At 35.0% G+C, this 20,120-nt stretch overlaps 2 protein-coding genes across 3 annotated transcripts; one reads left to right on the top strand and one right to left on the bottom strand.

Moving 5' to 3' along the window:
- Window positions 1–926: 926 nt before the first annotated feature.
- On the bottom strand, window positions 927–4,539 carry LOC111470789 (acetate/butyrate--CoA ligase AAE7, peroxisomal-like). The gene is made up of 5 exons (XM_023116409.1): window positions 4,151–4,539; window positions 2,620–3,210; window positions 2,005–2,152; window positions 1,813–1,937; window positions 927–1,745 (listed from the first exon to the last, which is right to left on the bottom strand). The coding sequence occupies exons 1-5, from the start codon at window positions 4,364–4,366 to the stop codon at window positions 1,122–1,124; spliced, it is 1,704 nt and encodes a 567-aa protein (XP_022972177.1). The 5' UTR covers window positions 4,367–4,539; the 3' UTR covers window positions 927–1,121.
- A 2,224-nt stretch (window positions 4,540–6,763) lies between these two features.
- Window positions 6,764–19,652, top strand: LOC111470882 (serine/threonine-protein phosphatase 4 regulatory subunit 3-like). 2 transcript variants are annotated; one of them, XM_023116535.1, is made up of 24 exons: window positions 6,764–7,051; window positions 8,724–8,804; window positions 9,085–9,184; window positions 9,484–9,568; window positions 9,651–9,700; window positions 10,725–10,804; window positions 11,034–11,093; window positions 11,833–11,932; window positions 12,021–12,098; window positions 14,408–14,475; window positions 14,591–14,659; window positions 14,733–14,810; window positions 14,885–14,980; window positions 15,226–15,296; window positions 15,512–15,589; window positions 15,698–15,791; window positions 16,473–16,568; window positions 17,028–17,242; window positions 17,354–17,468; window positions 17,739–17,870; window positions 17,958–18,065; window positions 18,149–18,258; window positions 18,339–18,440; window positions 18,595–19,652. In XM_023116535.1, the coding sequence occupies exons 1-24, from the start codon at window positions 7,007–7,009 to the stop codon at window positions 19,136–19,138; spliced, it is 2,655 nt and encodes an 884-aa protein (XP_022972303.1). In that variant the 5' UTR covers window positions 6,764–7,006; the 3' UTR covers window positions 19,139–19,652. The 2 variants fall into 2 exon arrangements, with proteins under 2 accessions (XP_022972303.1, XP_022972304.1); XM_023116536.1 differs by lacking the exons at window positions 6,764–7,051; window positions 8,724–8,804; window positions 9,085–9,184; ... (1 more) ...; window positions 9,651–9,700; window positions 10,725–10,804 and having other exon boundaries at window positions 11,054–11,168.
- Window positions 19,653–20,120: the final 468 nt, after the last annotated feature.

Genomic DNA, 20,120 nt, shown 5'->3' with positions numbered 1-20,120 from the left:
CTATGTTCACGAGTGGGGTGCCGAATCAAGCTGGTATTCTCTAATTGACTAATTAGTGGGTAAGGATTACCTCTTGAAGGCCCTTCAGTGTTGTTTAAGGGGCTGTGTTTTGAAGTTCTGTGGACTGCATTCGAAGGGTTTTGTCTCCGATACTCGTTAATCGTGGAGTAAGCTTCTTGAGGTCGATTTCTTAGAACAGGCGTCGCCCTGAGACCCGAAGAATGAAGCCCTTTCATGGCCTTCTCGAAACTGAGCCGAGGCGCGCTGGTCACTTCGTTTTTATATATATATCGGACGGAACGAACTCTAAACCGGGATGGCTGGTTTTTACTCGAGAAGCAACATTTACCTAATCCGTAGCTGATAAAACATCAAGTTGAACCGAAAATAATAATAATAATAATAACAAATGCAATTACCCTTTAAAACTTAAAAATATTTGTTAATAATTTGTTTCAAAAATAATATTTCAAAATAGTTTCAAAAATATCTTTTTATACCTCTCAAAATTATTTTTTAAATATTTATGAGTTTAAAAGTTTTGTTTATACTATTAATTTAAAAATAAAAAATAAAAATACTCCAAGAAAGTTATATCATATTTCAAAAAGATCATTGAACTTTATAAATTGTTATTAATACCTTCGACTTTTATAAAAATATCTATAATTAGTATTTTTATTAGTAATTATTAAATTGTAAAGTGGAAGGTTATTTTTGAAATAAAATAATAACAAATTTTCATTAAAACTTTTAAAAATTATTTAATAGAAGTATAAAATTTAAAAATATTTTTATTAATTTAGCCAAACAAAATCAAATGAAAATTTTCGGTACGATACCGATTTTCTCTCTCTCTAAACCCTCCAATTTTCTCTCGCTGCAATCAACGACTAAAAAAAAAGGTAGTAATAATAATAAAAAGCGTTGAAAGCATATGAATAAAACAACATTGGCTAAAGACAATTTGAAGTGACTCAAACAAATCTCAGTAGCAGTGAATCTATATTAGAAGAACGAAGTATTTGTATACTCTGTTTCTGACCTGTAAAATACAATGCATACTCATAGAATACATACTCGAAGTACCTACAGAAGCAGCAGCAGCCGATCACACTTCCTTACAACTTGCTGATCTTAACAGGCCCCATCTCCTTCGCCTTCGCTCTCAGCAGATTCTTTTGAATCTTCCCTGTTGCTGTTTTTGGCAGCTCCCCAAACACCACAGATTTCGGGACCCAGTAAGCTGGCATCCTCGCCTTGCAAAACTTCATGATATCCTCACCCATTTCCCGCTCCTTATCCTTATCTATCTTCACCTTCAACGCCACAAATGCGCAAGGAGATTCTCCCCACCGTTCGTCTGCTCTAGCTACAACAGACGCCTCCAGCACCGCCGGGTGCTGGTACAGAGTGTTCTCTATCTCCACACTGCTGATGTTCTCGCCTCCAGAAATGATGATGTCCTTTGATCTGTCTTTCACTTCTATGTAACCATCTGGGTGTTTCACGCCGAGATCGCCTGAGTGGAACCACCCATTTGCAAAGGCCTCTTCGTTTGCTTTCGGGTTCTTTAAGTAGCCTTTCATAACAGCGTTTCCACGCATTACGATCTCTCCGACAGTTTTTCCATCACAAGGGACGGGTTGCATTGTTTGAGTGTTGACAACGTCTAACCCCTCCAATGCTATGTATCGTACGCCTTGACGAGCGTTCATTCGCGCTTGGGCTTCGGGAGGCAATTGGTCCCACTCTGGTTTCCATGCGCATACTGTGGATGGTCATTCGCGCTTGGGCTTCGGGAGGCAATTGGTCCCACTCTGGTTTCCATGCGCATACTGTGGATGGCCCATAGGTTTCGGATAGGCCATAGGTGTGAGTGACGCGGAAGCCCTTCTGGGACATTGCGTATAATACAGAAGGAGGTGGAGCAGCGCCTGCTGTCATTGCATGGACGACATGGGGAAGGGGAAGGATATAATACAGAAGGAGGTGGAGCAGCGCCTGCTGTCATTGCATGGACGACATGGGGAAGGGGAAGGATAGTGTCTTCTTTAGGGGCATTGACAATAGTGTTAAGAACCACAGGTGCTGCACAAAAGTGTGTTACTTTATGTTTGGCTATGGCTGAATAAACTGCCTTGGCTGTGACCTGTAACAACAACCAAAAGGAAAAAGCTGCTAGCTATCAAGAAGAATCATAACATGACAGCATTTAGAAAGCCACAAAAATGTGTTGGTCATTGAATTTCTGAAGGGGAAAGAGCTGAAAAGTTGTGAATAAAAGTGTTTTTGAGCATTTGAAAAGTTGTTCATTTCTGAAGGGGAAAGAGCTGAAAAGTTGTGAATAAAAGTGTTTTTGAGCATTTGAAAAGTTGTTCTATGATGAACCATAAAAATTATGAGCCGCCTCAAAGAGGAGTTTCGTAAGATCGAATGAAAAAAACCTTCTTAATGTTTCCGTTTTAGTTCAATCTATTGTCGTTAGGATTTAGCATACAAGGAACTATTCAATAATCGTAAAATGGTTCAAAAAGATTTCTTGTTAATACCTGTCGGAGGCATATACTTGTCCCACAGAAAGCAGCTAGTGCCCATGTGTAACACCAATGTTAATACCTGTCGGAGGCATATACTTGTCCCACAGAAAGCAGCTAGTGCCCATGTGTAACACCAACCATTGCAATGGAACATTGGCAGGGTCCAAAGATAAATAGCTCCATCATTCATCCCCCACGCTAAGCCTACACTCAAAGACATGACATATGCCCCTCGGTGGCTCAAAACCACCCCTTTAGGACTTGAAGTTGTGCCAGACGTATAGCCAAGAGCAATGCTCTGCCACTCATCTTCTGGTGGTTTCCAAGCATACTCAGGATTGCCTGTTTCCAAGAATTTCTCGTATTCAATGGCCCCTTTCGATAAAGCATATTTCAGTGCCTCGGGATCACAGCTTTCATCACCAATTACAATTAGAAGTGGTGGCTTGTACTGCCCACGGCCTTTTTCAGCTAGGATATTCAAAGCTTCTTCTGCTAAGGGAAAAAACTCTTGATCCACCATAACAACTGCAGATGATGAGTGACCGAGAAGAAATGAAATTGTTTGTGCATTTAAACGAATATTAACACAATTCAGAACAGCACCAGCCATGGGAACTCCAAAATGAGCTTCATAGATAGCCGGTATGTTTGGAGCAATTATTGCCACCTAAAAAAACAATCAATTTTCTTTCAGATAACATCAACAAATTCCCAAGACAACATATCGAAGAGATCTAAAAAAACAATCAATTTTCTTTCAGATAACATCAACAAATTCCCAAGACAACATATCGAAGAGATTTTAAAATAATGAATTTCCAAGATAACGTATTAAACAGATTAAAGAACCCCCGGAATTCCGCTCAGGAACTTTAAAGTAACGTAATCGACTTTGCTCTTAAAGCAGCGAGGCATAATTGGAATCCTATCTCAGGAACTTTAAAGTAACGTAATCGACTTTGCTCTTAAAGCAGCGAGGCATAATTGGAATCCTATAGAACACGCGTGAAACGCAATCGACTCTTCGTGGTATCGTAATCCTATAGAATTTAATGAGATGAATTTCTGAAATAATCAACAAGAACACTGCCATTTCGAAGAACAATAGCCTGAAAAAAGCTTCAGTGATCATATGAAATAATCAACAAGAACACTGCCATTTCGAAGAACAATAGCCTGAAAAAAGCTTCAGTGATCATATCATATATTATGAGCCAACAAAAACTAGAAGATCCCAACCCCAAGCTTTATTGAGTGCGATTAACGCTTACAGCTTCTGGTTTTCCAAATCATACAGTACGCAAGCGTGGCAAGGCTAAAACTCGACCAATAAATACTTCATCACTATATGCCATAAACGTATCACTCTTCAGAATCTATTCCGATAATTCTCCTGATCGAGTTGAGTTTTAAGACCAAAAAGGAAACCACACAAAAACCGATTCATCCAGCAATTACTTTCCACTCACCGAGTCCAACGATTCAACAACCACCACCACCGCCAAATCCAGACAGACGAATTACACTCACAGACAGTTAACAAGATTTTAAAATAAAAAAAAAAAAAAAAAAAAAAACAGAGAGCGAGTGGAAATAATAAGAAGTACCGTATCTCCGGCGCCGATGGAGCGGTTCGAAAGAGCAGAAGCCAAACGGCGACAGCGTTGGTAAGTCTGAAGCCAGTTGTAGCGGCGAGATCCATGGACGACCGATAATCTGGAAGGATGAACCAAGGCGGCTCTCTCGAGAAACCACAACGGCGTTAAGGCGGTATAGTTGGCGTCGTTCTTCGGCAGATCGTCGATATCTCTGGCTCTAGCCATAACTCAGAAACAGAGTTCTCTCTCTCTCTCTGTATCTGTTTCTCTCCCTATAGATAAATGGCAGACGGAACCGTGGGGATAGAAAAGCGGTGGATGAGAGGTATTTATAGCTCCAAAAGCCTGTAGAGAGAGAAGTCATCGGACGGCTGGAGAAGATACGTGAATTTGACTCTGTGATTGATCGGATTTTTCCTTTTCTGTCCATTTCGCCGGTCTGTCTATTGCCTACGCGCTGAATTCTATATATATATATTTATATATATATATATATTTATTTATATACTTTTTTTTCTTTTCTTTTCTTTTTTTATTATCAAAAATCACTTTTTATTTTATGTTTACTTAAATAATCTAATTCGAATAAACTAATATTACTAAATAAATGAAAATAAAAAAAAGAAAGTAATAAAGTTTTTTTAGTTCAATTATAACAATAGAGTTTAAAATTATTAAATTGTTGTTAATATCGCAATTAATTAAATTTTAATTGAAAATATTTAAAAAAAATCAAAATAACTAGTATATATTTCTTGTTATTTGGGAAATGACAAATTGTTATGGAAAAGGAAAACAAATTTTAAAGGAGAATTTCGATATAAATTAATTTTCTTAAATTTTGAAAATATGAATCGATTTAATATATATGGTAATGAATTAACTGGTTAATAAGTTGATTTGGTATGGATCGAAATATTATTTAAACTCAATTTAATTTTAAATCCAAATAAATAATTAATCTAATTTGATCCAATCCCACTATAAAAATATACAAATATTTTAGTTGGGTTCCTCGGAATTATTGAATTTTTTATGGTTTATATACTAAAATTACATTTTAAATATTTAAAAAGTTATTGAGTTGTTGAAAAATAAATAATTTAAAAATAATTATTAAGTTAAGTTTTTTTTTTTTTTTTTTTTTTTTTTTTTTTTTTTGTTTNAACTCATAATTGAATAAAATCCATTAATCGAATTCATAAATTATTTATTTATTTAAACTAAAAAAAATAATTTTATTTCAATTATTTTTTTGCAATTGGCTCCCCACCTCGAACTCACGGGTCATAATTTCCAGATTCAAATAATTTAGTTCCTTTATTTATATAAGCATAATATTAATTTTAAATAAATATTTCGGCCACCCAAAAATACTCCATACAAAACCAAAAACAAAACGGCTCTTCCTTTCTATTTAAATTTTATTAGGAAAAAAAAAAACATTTTAGCGTGTTTGTATGGTTTTATGATTCAAATAATTCAAATTATCAAAATTATAAATTGATTTCATCTTTTTTTAAGTTATATTTATTTTTTTTAAATAAAAATAAAGTTGGATGAATCTGTTAGAAGATAATCCACCGTCTAATTCAATTCTACTATATATTTTATACGGTTACTATTTGATATTAAATTTATTTATGAGATTTTAATTATTGATTTAACATGTTATTAATTTAGTTTTGATGATTAGAACATTATTAAAAAAATCTGGTTAAAGAAAAAGTTTAAAAAATAATAAATAAATTAATAATTAATTATTAATGGTTGATAATTTTTTTATAATATTCAATAACTACAGAATGTTGATAAATAACTCGATTGGTAAATCCAAATCATAAAAGTTAAGTTTGGTTATAAATTTTTTTATTTTAAGAAAATAGAAAAATTCTGTCAATTTAAAATTATTATGAAAATTAACTTTATAATATTATAATTATTAATATAATAATAATATATTATATTATAGATGAGTATAACAAAAAAAAAAACAAGAGATATTTAAATTCCAGTTGGATGAGCAATTTGATTGGTCAGGATAATTTAACCCAAATTAAAAAAAATAGTTTATTTAATAAGAAGAAAAAAAATATATATTTTAAAAGAAAGTTGTTTTTAAAATTAAAAAATGCATCAAATAAATAATTACTAAATGAGAGAATGAGATACCAAACCCACCTACATTCACACGAACCCTCCCAAAGCCCAAAACCAAACATCGTTTGTTATTCCTTGTAATCCTCCGAGTGGCCGCCAATGATTGGAGGGAATTTTCACCCTCCAATTTTACCACGTGCTATTTTTTTTCTCACGTGCGAGCCAGTCATATTCGATTCTTCCACTAATGCCATGGGACCCAACGACTCTTTTTTTTAAAGTTCATGAATATTTTTAAAACAGAATATAACTATTTTAATTTAATTCAAAATTGAGATAGTTTTGTTTTTTTCTTTTTTTAGATTTTAGAATATTTTTTTATAAGGTTTGAGATATTTTTATTATTTAATAAAAAATTAAAGTAATTCAATCAAAATAAATATTTTCCATTAGAAAAGAAAAAGAAAAAAGAAAACTTGGCGCCGTAATAGTTCGGCCTGCACTGCCACAAAATTATAATTCTAAAAAAGAGGAGAGAGAAAGAGGGAGGGAGGGAGGAGGGAGGAGGGAGAGAGAGTTGGGAAGCTTCACACTGCTTCTTCCGTCGTCTACAGCTGTTTCTAGGGTTTTGTATCGATCCCTCTCCCCGTCCAAGTATTTTCTTCTCTTTCAGTTTCCTCTCATCTCTCCTCCTGCTCTGAACCGAATTTCCCCTTTCCCCATTCAATTCCCTCCAATTTGATACTCCGACCCAGTCTTTTACAAATGGGCGGGCTGGATAGGTCACAGACCAGCTCCAATTCCATGCAGGTCAGCTTTCATATACTTAACTGATTAGCTTTACTTCGGCCTATGGCTATTCAACTTCAATTTACTCGTTTTGGAGCTTGAGCTTGATCTTTCAGTATTTTAGTTTGGATGTTAGTTTATTGCTTCTGCTATTCTGCGTCGTGAAAGAATTTCCTTTAATATGAACTATAAATTTTTACTACGATTTAATTTGGGTTTTTTCTTTTCAGTGCTATAGCTTTTTGCATGCGGTTTGGATTGTTTTTGTGTGGGGAGATATGTTGGCACTTTCCAAAGTTTGTATTTTGCTTAATCAGGGTTTTGAGTAACGTAATTAATTGTCGTTGGTTGAATTTTGTATGCTATTTGTGGTAGTGAAGATGGGAGAGTGTTATAGTTGATGAATGCTTAGTTACGTTTTGTTTTCTTTTTCTCGGAGCATTTTTCCGTTGGAGGCATCAAAAAGGATATTCGTTTAAGCAACGAACATTGTTTCCTGAAATTTCTCTTTAGAGATACTCCTTTGGCAATAATGCGACAAATGTAGATGGCAATTGGGTTATTGTGATGCCAACATTTTCAATTTTAACCTTGTCAATATGTCGAGACAAATGACACTCTACCTTTACTCTTCCTCTTGCATTGCCCTTTGTAGCTCAACTCATCTCTTCACTCATTTTTTGTCTTTACCTTTACTCTTCCTCTTGCATTGCCCTTTGTAGCTCAACTCATCTCTTCACTCATTTTTTGTCTTTCTTGGCTTAAGTTTTGTTGTTCTTCTTTAGATTTGCATTGTTTAGCTATAGTGGCCTGATACAACTTTACCTATCATTGCCTTGTTGTTCCTTTCTTTTTTTTAATTTTTTAATTTTTTTATAAAATACTGGGTGTCATATTTGATAATCCAGTATCAGGAGCCCATTCCCCCATGATATGAGTGTCATATTGCACATAAGTTTTTAATTTTTCTTTTCATTATAGGAGCCCATTCCCCCATGATATGAGTGTCATATTGCACATAAGTTTTTAATTTTTCTTTTCATTATGAGGTGAAGAATGAGAGCCTAGGGTTTTAACTTGGGAAAGGAGCAAGTCGAGCCGTAATGGATTTTTTGTTGTTTGGTTTGAAGATGATTGGGAAAATCAATGATCATTGAGTTCACACAAGTCTGAGTATAATTTGAGTTCAAGAAGATTCATTGTCCATAGTATACAGCATTTGGCTTCTTGGTGGGGTTCAGCCCATAGACTTCTTTTGTATTTACAGCCTCTCCTTGAATACTAGAAATTCGTTTTTTCTACCTCACCCTTAGGTTGTATGCTTTTATGGCCCTTATACAATCCTCTCTGCTTCTTATAAAAAAAATTATGGACCCTTAGGTTGTATGCTTTTATGGCCCTTATACAATCCTCTCTGCTTCTTATAAAAAAAATTATGGATGTATATTTCAATTTGAAATGCGATATGGCCTTTTGGCGCATATATTCGAATGGTGTACATGCATTGTTGTTTTTTTTGTTCCTTTCAGTATTGTTGAGGTCTTATTGTCTAAGATGTCTGACTGTCGGGCACCTGATAAACAATTAAATAATAATTAATTAAAAATTTTGAAAACATTTTTTCAGCGACTGTCGGGCACCTGATAAACAATTAAATAATAATTAATTAAAAATTTTGAAAACATTTTTTCAGCGTGTTAAGGTTTACCGGTTGAATGATGATGGCAAGTGGGATGACCAAGGAACAGGCCATGTCACTGTGGACTATATGGAGGTTTGTCTGACTTCTTGATCTGATTGATGTTTCTGAAACAATGAAGGGATTATACAACTATATGGAGGTTTGTCTGACTTCTTGATCTGATTGATGTTTCTGAAACAATGAAGGGATTATACAACTGCACTACATTTTCTCATAAAATTTGTAGTCATCAAAGAATCTTTCATTTGGCTTATTTAGTTTGTTACTTATATGTTATTATGATAGAGATCAGAGGAGTTGGGGTTGTTTGTCATTGATGAAGAAGTTTGTTACTTATATGTTATTATGATAGAGATCAGAGGAGTTGGGGTTGTTTGTCATTGATGAAGAAGACAACGAGACTTTACTTCTACATCGTATCAGCTCAGATGATATCTATCGGAAGCAAGAAGGTATTTTTAAATTTTTCCTTGAGTCAAGCTTGTTAGACACAATATAAACCAATATTTAAATAATTTTGGTCATGGTTTGGAGGTTGTGGGCTATTGTCCCTTCCCCTGTTAGGAATATTATGTTTCTTCTTCATAAAGAAAAGAAAAATAAGAAGCAGACCAACATCAAGACCTGTTAGGAATATTATGTTTCTTCTTCATAAAGAAAAGAAAAATAAGAAGCAGACCAACATCAAGAGTCCAAGGGGCTATAGAGTTGAATGTAGAATACAAAATTTGAATAAATGTTTGAACTGCAGATACTATTATTTCGTGGAGAGATCCAGAATATTCAACAGAGCTAGCACTTAGTTTTCAAGAGGCTACAGGATGCTCTTTCATTTGGTGATAACTAGCCTTCCCATTTTACTTTCTTTATATATATTTTTTTTGCTTGAAGTTTGATTCTAATATGCTCCTTATTCAGGGATAATATCAGTAGCGTTCAAAGGAATCTCCAGTTTAGTACTCTTAGCAGTAAGTGTGTATGATCTTCATATGTAGCCTTTAGTTCTTGAAACTACTCATTAGTTCATCTGCACATTGTAAAATCCCTACCATTTTACTTGATGGATATGTTAAGATCTTTTAAGTCACATTTATGTCATTCTCTTTGTATTAGAATTTTATATCTTCAAGGCCCTGAGATCTTTAAAGCTCCAGTAAGATTCAAACAGTTAGAATCACCACAATCTACATAATGGTCTCTAAGTTTTCTGAACTTGGATGTTATTTTTCAAACAGTTAGAATCACCACAATCTACATAATGGTCTCTAAGTTTTCTGAACTTGGATGTTATTTTTCGGGTTCTTCTACTTCTGTCTCTATGATGTCTGTCATGATGCTCTCTACCCTTCTCTACCTTCCAACCCTCACCTGTCAACCCCACTCATAATGGCTCCAAAACCTTGCTCACATAACTCACCGTTGCAGCATCTTGGAATTACTTCAAAAGAACAATCTCCATCGATCACAAGACATTTTCCATTGTTTTTGATGGACTATAGTGGAGTCAGGTTAAGATAAATGAGACTAGTTGATTTTCTTCCTTTAAAGTTCAGTCATATGGAACTCCCTTCTCTAGCTCTTATCCTCCCTCAAAACTTTGTTCGGAGAACCTTTCTTCTACAAGTTTCTCAAAGAACAAAGAGTTGAAGACTTGTCATTAAACTTTGTTCGGAGAACCTTTCTTCTACAAGTTTCTCAAAGAACAAAGAGTTGAAGACTTGTCATTTGGTTAAAAAACAATTGAGGAAGAAGAATGGCTTCTGTGTCGAATTCTCTTAACTGAGCTACCAAAAAAGCTATTAACGATATCTGTCTGCATGTACCATTGGTTAAAACTTGAATATTTTTTTATTCCTAGTTTTCTTCTTCTTTTGTATTTTTGCAAATGTGCTTAATGTTGTATTGTTTGTTGGGAAATAATGTACAAAATATATTTCTTCTTCTATATGAGCATGAGGAATGATGATCTGACTTCTTTGTTGGTATTTGCAGATGAGACATTTCATAGTGTGACTAGTGAGCTAAGGGAGCTTCCTACTGTCGAGCTATCTACACTTCCGCTAATACTTAAGGTGTTGGCATATGTGTCGATTGCCTTTCTTTCTTTCCCATATCTCTTCTTTATTGCAGTGCATGCATTGTGGTTGAGGGTTATATATGTTTTGAACTAGAAACAAAACCTTTCCTTGGGGATTCTAAATATTGTAAATAAAAACAACCATTTAGATGTATTGTCATATTACAGTTCAATAACTAATGTGTACAATCCTTTAGTTTAACATATCAATACTTGTTTTGTAGACTGTGGTTGAGAGTGGAATTGCAGATCAAATGAGGTTGACAGAACTCTTATTGAATGATGTAAGAGCTTGAACTTTGTGGATTTGGTACTTTTGGCTGTTAGTTCATGTCATTTTGAAGAGCAGCATGTTGGCGGTAAGAAAGCTGCCTGGTCTAGGTGTGGTGTTTGGTAGATTCTGAAAGATCTTTTTGATAAGTTTCTCTATAATTTCTTAATAGGATTGAGTGGAAGTCTGTAGTTTTGGTTTACTTATCTCTGGAATTGTACTCCAAAATGTTTGGTTTTTACTCCCTTCTTTAATTGCTTCTGATTGGAAAGCCTATTTTTTTAAAAATAAAATTCTTAGTGAAGTGTATTGTAAATCAAAATCACATAGCTGCATCTGTTGTTGGGATTAAGTCTTTGTGATTTTTCATAACCTATGTTAATGAGTTCATGTTTGGATGCCTAATTATTTTGATAGGCTTGCGACTGATAACCAGTAACAGTTCTTGAAATTCCCTTTGACCATACTCACTATAAAATTTTTCCCGTGAGGCCACCCTTATTTAGCAGAAGGAATTAATATGAGATTTGTGAAAATAGAATTTCTTATCCTCCTTAGCCCTACACCATTTAGCAGAAGGAATTAATATGAGATTTGTGAAAATAGAATTTCTTATCCTCCTTAGCCCTACACCGTTCTTTCTTTTTGTTGGGTCGATGAATTTTCTTTTCTTTTGGGTTTCAAGTTACTAGATTAGTTTCTGATTAGTATTGTGAAATTTGTCTATCTAAAAACTTATTGTCATAATGCAGCGAGATTTTTTCAGAAAGCTGATGAACCTTTTCCGAATCTGTGAAGATTTGGAAAATTCCGATGGTCTTCACATGATATTTAAAATAGTTAGAGGAATTGGTCAGTACTTTTTCCTTCTCTTTGTTACCATGAACTCATGTGGTGCTGGTACTGATAAAATTTATTTTGTTTTCTTCCTACTTTTTAGTTTTACTCAACAGTCCGCAAATCTTCGAGAAAATATTCCACGACGATCTTATTATGGATATTATCGGTTCTCTTGAGTGTAAGTTCTGTGTTTTAAAACAATCTTGAATGAATTTGCATAGTTCAAGTTGGTCTGTTGTGGTCTATAATGTATTTGGATATGTCATGGTTGTCATTTAATTAACCACCCTTGTTCAGTAGTTTTGTATGCTTCCTGATCTTCAGACCATTCTGCCCCTTTTTGTTGTAAATGATTTATTATGATATTTTCTGGTTGTATCTTAATATCTTCATGTTTATAATTTTTCATATGTCCCCTTGATTTTGTTTACATAGGATTGGCTGAGTTTCTAATGAAACTTAGTTTCTTGAGGTTTTTCTATGCAAAACCTTTTGTTTTATTTTATTTTTTTCTTTCCAATGTCAAATATTTTATTGGTGTTTTTGGGCGATTAAGCTTGTGGTGGATTTTGCTTCACTTGCTCAGTCTTGTTTGGAATGGGGCACTGTCTTTCAAGTTATATGTATCTTCGAAATGATTTTTTTTGGTCTGTCATCAAATACTCGGAGAATAAGAACTTTTGGCTGTGCTCTGATTTTTTAGAACATTCCTATTAATTTGTTTTGTATGTGTTCTTTCTACTTTTTATATTCATTGTTGCTCTATTTTATCACGTTCAGTTTTAGGCAGACCTTGTGTACCATGCAATTTCTCTTAAGCTTTTCTTAGGAGGTCACCCAACATAGAATTGTTTCAAGTAAAGCACGTTTAACCATGAAATTTGATTAAGCCATTGAAAGGGAAGATGCACCTTGTTGGTATAGGTAGTGACTTCAATTCTTTTAAGCTTTTCTTAACTATCTCATCCTCAGGATCCCTCTCATTCAAATGTGGTCTTAGTTCATTCATTTACCGCTCCTTTACTTGGGTGTCACATGCCCACTGGCTTCTACATTTGTTCGTCCCCAAACTACATCTTACTAAGACAAGTATTGCTCTATCATTTGTAATGACCCATGTCCATGATTCATATCAAGATTTGGAATCTGGATTTGGTACCTGATGGGTCCAACATTTTTTTGCATCCCCTGTGATATGGTCACGTTACCTATGTTCCTTGCCTTTTAAGAGTGAAAACTATTTCCACATACGAACACAAGTCCTTCTAGTATGCTTTTTTCTTACTCACATGCATCCCAGAAAAATTCTCGGGAGGTCACCAAACATAGAATTGCTTCAAGTAAAGCATGCTCAACCATAGAGTTTGTATGATTGAGCCACCGAAAAGGAAGGTGCACTTTGTTGATATAGGTAGTGACGTTCAATTCTTTTAAGCCTTCCTTAGCTATCCTATCCTCAGGATCCCTCACATTTGGATGTGGTCTTGGTTCATTCATGTTTCCCTCATTTACTCGGATGTCACATTTTCTCTTCATTTGCCACTCAAAAGTGAGTTTTCATTCACAAATAGAATTTTTGCGGTTCCCTTCTTTAACTCATAACCGGAGACTTCTATCCCAATATCTTTCACTCACTCAAAAGAAGCTTATACCTCCCTTTAAACCCAACTCTTTCTTCCTCTAAGATTCACTAAAATTACCGTCATCTTGACACTAGATTTCTACAGGAGTATCCTCATTTTTTCTTAAAATGAAACCTTCCTTTCACTTTCCCAGCCCGCAAATGAGGTAAGGAGATTTTGAAGCAAAAAATATTGTAACCTCATATTCTCAAACTTAGAAACAAGGACCCAATTAGAGAAGAGGATACGAAGGAAAAATTAGTAGTAATTCCAGGGGTTAAAGACCATAATTGCAACAAACTCGTCCAACAACTCTTTCTGAAATTGGAGTATCAAGTGGTTTTCATTATTTTCTCGTATCCTAACGTGGAGATCACTGAAGACATTAGAGACCATTTCGTATTTTAGCCATCGTTATTGTGGTAGTTGATATGGATTTAGTTATTGGTCTACTGCTATTCATATACACCTTGGAACATTTGGTTCTCTACTTTGGGACTCCTTGCCTGAAAAATATTGCTGTAATTGCTATGAATAGCTATTTGCAGACTGTCCTGTGCTGTTTTGGTTATCTTGCTCTTGGTAGATCTGCGACTCTGTTGTTATGTCTAACAGTGGAGTCCATGCAATTTTTGAGTGAGAAATAAATGATCGTTACATTTGTTCAGCCCGTTGGTCTCATTCTAACATAAAATTTAGTCAAGATAATGTTAAGACATTCCTTCAGTACAATTTTGTAAGCCAACATTGGTGGACTTTTCATGTTATCTAACAATGAAGTAACTGTTCCTCTAAAAAAAAAAAAAATTATAGTTTATTTGATATTTACTAATATTTGATCAATTTTTTATAATGTATGATGCAGACGATCCCGAGGTTCCACATACTCAGCAATTTCGTAATTTCTTGAAAGAGCATGTTGTATTTAAGGAGGTAAATATTACCTACGTGTTATTTTCGTTTAGTGAGGAACATCTGGAGGGGTGCATGACACAATTTGGAACTTAGTTCTCAAACACCTTCATCTATTTGCAATCAAATCTTGTAGGCTATTCCCATTAAGAGCCCCGCAGTTCTGTCAAAAATACATCAGACATATAGAGTTGGTTATTTAAAGGTACAGTCATTGACGTCTGAACTTTATCTTTGCCTGCCTCTTTTGTCATTGAATGCTTACCCATCTATTTCAGGATGTTGTTTTGGCACGAATGTTGGATGACTCCATGGTTGCTAATCTGAATTCCATAATTCATGCCAACAATGTGCTTGTAAGATTTAGAATGTTGACCAAGCTTAATTGACCTTTATACTGTCGTTCTCTGAAGGTGGTCTTCTGTTGCAGGTTGTTTCTTCTTTGAAGGACGACAGTACCTTTATTCAGGAATTGTTTGTTAGGTTGAGATCACCCTCCACACCTGACGACTCAAAAAAGGACTTGGTGAGTATTGGTTACATTAAGTATATATGCACTTTTTTGTAGCAGTATGATCATATATCCCATTCTGCATTAATGTTTCGATGGGTTCTCTGGCCTGGATTTGTAATATGTTATTCATTCTTGATACTGCATACTGTGAAATCTTCTCCACAATGGATTCCCTCTCCTTCCTCATAGTTCCCTAATTCATGAACTTGGTTTTTATCTCCTTTAAGAAAAGTTTTGATATTTCATTACTGCTTCAGGTTTATTTTCTGCGCGAGTTTTGTAGCGTAAGCAAAAGCCTCCAAATGGCAATGCAGCTTCGGTTGTTCAGGTAAATAATTGAATTTTAATGTGAAAGTATATGTTACCTACTGGTTTCATTGAACTCAAGTAGAGATGTATAGATGGACTAAACATGTTTTGGCCCAAATGAGGCCTGCCACAGGCATACTCCATCCATTTGACACCGTTCCAATCATGATTAATTTTTAAACTCCAATATCATAAGTTTATTGACTATTTTATCTTAAACTCCAATTTCTACAGGGACCTTATGAATGAAGGTATCTTTGACATCATTACGGATGTCTTACAGAGTCCAGACAAAAAGCTTGTCTTAACAGGGTGAGTACTGGAATGACATAATTTGACCTTCCTATTGTCTGCATTTAGTTCTTAGTCCACCATTATTTTTCTTGTTCCCCCGTTAAAAATATTGGTTTATGAATGCAGGACAGATATCCTCATTCTTTTCTTGAATCAGGATCCAAATCTTTTGCGTACTCATGTTGCTCGACAGGAAGGATTTCCACTGTTTGGACTTCTGGTATGCACAATCAATTTTTTTCTTCTCACTTTAGTGTGTGTAGACAATTTAAGAGAACTCAAAATATGAGAGCAATCTTGATTGGAAATTTAGTTGCTGACATTAGTTGTCAAAGTAGTGGGAAACATTAGTTGTCAAAGATATTCTTTATCAAGAGTTCCACTCCTCGTTTAACTCTGGATAAAAAAAACAGGGTATCAAGAGTTTTTATTTTTCTTATGGAAAGAATTTTCCTTTAACTTGGTGAAGATTCTGAATCAAGTTTGTGTCTTTGCTGCTCTTGAAGTTCTTTAATCATCTGTTTATCAAGGATTGGAGTTTTCTGCTTCATTGGAAATCTTGATTTAGTCAATATAATCTTTTAGTTTAAGTGTATACAGGTTGTGTGATTAAGCATGAATGGTGATATTGCTTTTCTATAGATCAAATAATTTTTTCCATGAAGCACGAACACTCTATTTTAGGCCAAGTATCCATATTGGACATTTGTTAGACACGGATATGACCTGACACGCTCTGGACACATGTACGACATGCCAAATTACATATTCGTTATTTATTTCTTCTCTTTTAGTTTTAGACACATATTAGACGTGCCACAGATATGCTTTGGGGACAACATGCACTGCCAGTTTCAATTAATTAAGCTTGTCTCTGCTATTACAACTTGTTTAATTGCAGATTAAAGGTATGGTAACAGATTTTGGGGACAACATGCACTGCCAGTTTCTTGAAATTCTTCGCAATCTATTGGATACCTATGCATCTGGAGTCCAGGTGCCTTTTTTAACTTTTTCTCGCAGTAAAATCTATGCAATTTTATTTTAACACTAGTATAGTTGACTTATGTTTAGAAAGTCCCGTCATTGTTCTTTTCAGTTTTCAATACTGCAAGGAAGTATCAGGGCATCTCGATACAAATGTTTGTTGCTGCTTTATGATATCTTGCCTTTTAAACTTCATTTTTTTTTTCTTTTAATCATAACAGATATATTATGCCTGCATTTTGAGTCGCAACACATTTGAGTTTATTTACGCAGGTGTAACATTTTGATTGCTGATTTCTATTTTCTTATATTTCTGCTGAAATCTTGGAAAAACTTGTCAGTAAAACTTTCATGTAAGAAGCGATTATTATTTTCTTGTTTCCTCTCTCTTTTTCTTTTTTCTTTTGCAATTGCTTCAATCGTATTCTCTCTCATTTGTCATGAAATATGCTACTGTTCTTATTTGCAGAGAGATACAATTGTTGAGATTTTCTATGAGAAGCATTTGGGCCAATTAATAGACATCATAACAGCATCATGTCCTACAGAAGGTTTGCAATCAGGCAAGAACATTGAAGACGCCGATGGAAGACTGGGAGATACGAATGGCATGAAGCCTGAGATTCTGTCGAATATATGCGAATTACTTTGCTTTTGTGTGCTTCAACACCCTTATAGAATAAAGTAATTTTTATGCCCTATTCATGTGCAAGTACCGGAATTGAATTTCCACTACCATCTATTTATATGTATTTTTAAGACAATATGGCTTATTTTCTTATTCGTGTATTGCAGGTCTAATTTTCTCCAAAATAATATGATAGATAAAGTGGTGTTGTTAACACAACGGAAGGAAAAGTACTTGGTTGTTGCTGCAGTTCGATTTATTCGTACTGTTCTTTCACGCCATGTAAGTGTAGATGTGTAATTATGAAACCAATAGAGTTGCTAATGCCCTGTGTTCGTAACTATTTTTGTTTTTTGTTTTTTATTTTTGAAAATAAAGCTTATAAACACTTCGCTTGTTGTTTTTTCTAGTAATTCTTGTAGTTGTTTCATAAACTTATAGTATAGTTCTTTTGGTATTGTCCTCTTTTTCCCCCACCTCTCTTCCAGTGGGCAGTTCATTACTATTTACCATGGACAATCTATCTAAATCTTTTACTTGGTTAATTTACAGGATGAACATCTGATAAATTATTTCGTCAAGAATAACACTCTCAAACCTATCATAGATGTATTTGTTGCTAATGGAAGTCGGTATAATCTGCTAAATTCTGCTGTTTTAGAACTTCTCGAGTATATAAAGAAGGTACATGCCCGCCCTCCTTCATCTCTCTTTTTCTGGAATTCAGTTGTCTTTTTAAGGGCCAAATATTTAAGCCAGTATATCATGCAGGAAAATTTGAAGTTATTGGTTATACATATAATTGATTCCTTCTGGAATCAGTTGTCCCGATTTGAAAATTTGTCTTCCATTCAAGCTTTAAAAGTTAAATATGATCAGGTAAATTACTATCCTGCTTGAGTGGCTCCATCTTCAATTTATTTCAAATTCTTTTTTTCCCCGCCTGATATCTTTGCTTGCAGTGCCTTGAAAATTGTGAAATGAAAGGCATTTTGAACACATCAGATCCTCGAAAAAGAAATGACGAGCGTGCTCCTGAGAAAGAAGAGGACGACTATTTCAATGGGGACAGGTACACAATTTTCTTTATCTCAGACATTTATAACATTTCTATCAGGATCTTGTTGTTGTTATTAATGTATCTCGTTTCAGTGATGAAGAGGATACTGCATCTGCATCTGTTTCTCGAAAACAGAACGAACAATCTCAACCTGGTTTATCCAATGGTGTTGCTACAAATTGCCCACCAGTAAGGTATTGCCATTCTATCTCATTTTGAAAAAAGAACAAAAAAAAGAAGACTTTTATGTGATACTACCTCAAGCACTTTTGGAAGAAGCCCAAAGAAATAGCTTTTTAAGCACTTTAAGTTCTATTCTCTACACTTACAGCAGTTCTATCTTTTCAGTCTTAGGTCAGGTGGTCTAGTTGATTACGAGGACGATGAAGACGATGAAGACTACAGACCACCCCAGAGAAAACAACCCGACACTTCAGACAAAGACATTGAAATAATGGAAGTCCTCTGGCATAAGCGGAAGTTGGCTCCTCAAGAGGAACCTGAGATAGTTAAGAAGCAACGACTGGTTAGGAAGCACAAGCCAAAAGATGGTGTACTTGCTTCCTTGTGTACCACACTGAGTCAGGCCGTCTTACCTGGTAAGAAGACAACAAACGCTTCCGAAACAAGTTCGTGCATGCCTTATGAGAACAAAAGCTCAGTCGAAGAGTGTCATGAGACAAATCCTGCTATTCCTAGCAGTTCTGATGGCAGTAGCAGCAATTCTGATGAGGAAAATCGCAGGGAAAACAAATCTACAGCTTCTAAAGGTTACTCCAACAGTAGTGTCTTGCATGTTACTTCAGAAAACCAACAATTGGGCGGGGACGACTATCCATTGATACCAACAAAATCATCGCCCGAAATGACTGTGAACGGATCGATAAGTTAGTATTAGCATCATTCCTCTATCTGTGCCTGCCAAATTATTATGATCTTCGACTCATGGATGCACTTGGTGGTGGGACTACTTGGTTCTGAGATTACACGAAAATCGGTCAACACGCTCCCTGAATGAAAGTGAATCAATGGAATGGGAATATAATTGGTTTCAGAGCTTTCGGTTTCAGTCGAAGATGAGGACGTCTTACTGTATAGTGCGACTGAGCGGTACTCGCTCAATTTTACCTCTAGCATGTTTACTCTGTAAAACATTTGGCCATATTAATTTTGCTGGCTAGCATTGTCACCCTCGCTTCTCCATCTCTATTTACTCTCCTTGTCACTCTCCCTACTCCACTCCCTCCCTTCGGGCATAAAATAGCTTATAATTTAGTTTGATTCAGATTTTGAACTCTTTTAGAAAAAGGGCATAAAATTTTGCCCCATATCATTCTCTCTTTTAGTTTAGGGGATTTAGTTCTTAAAGGTAGCTATGAATATACACATTTAGTCGTTTGTTCTCATTTATCTTTAACTGTAAATTTAAGTTTAGATGAGATAACAGGTTAATTCTGCTTATGATTGAAGTTGCTTGTTATCATTTTATTGAACTTTGTAAATGAGCTGAACAGATAAGGGTAACGAACGAGATCAGAATGTTACAGCGGGGCAAGCAAACGTTCGTTGTTCAATATCTTGGTTTCTCAACAGCAAGTGCATGTCCTCGTGGAATTTAGGTAAGCCCGTCTTGCTAAATATTTAGACGCCATAGATGATCGGCTATATTCTGTGTTCTTAGGTCTTAAGCTTGGAAAACGGTACACTATTTGTAATTCAACGAGTGCCATGAGTGTTTAGCAAGATCTATTACTATGACATGCATGAACTTTTAACGTGAAATTAATCGTTCGCATATAGGTACTTTATTGTGTAGCATTGTCTTTGTGATTTTAGAATCATTAATGATCGGTGCATCTGTAGACTCATTTTTA

Source organism: Cucurbita maxima, unplaced genomic scaffold (genome assembly GCF_002738345.1).
Source record: "Cucurbita maxima cultivar Rimu unplaced genomic scaffold, Cmax_1.0 Cma_Scf00047, whole genome shotgun sequence".
NCBI lineage: Eukaryota > Viridiplantae > Streptophyta > Magnoliopsida > Cucurbitales > Cucurbitaceae > Cucurbita > Cucurbita maxima.
The sequence above is the reverse complement of the archived record's forward strand: the minus strand, read 5'-3'. Positions and strand labels throughout refer to the sequence as shown.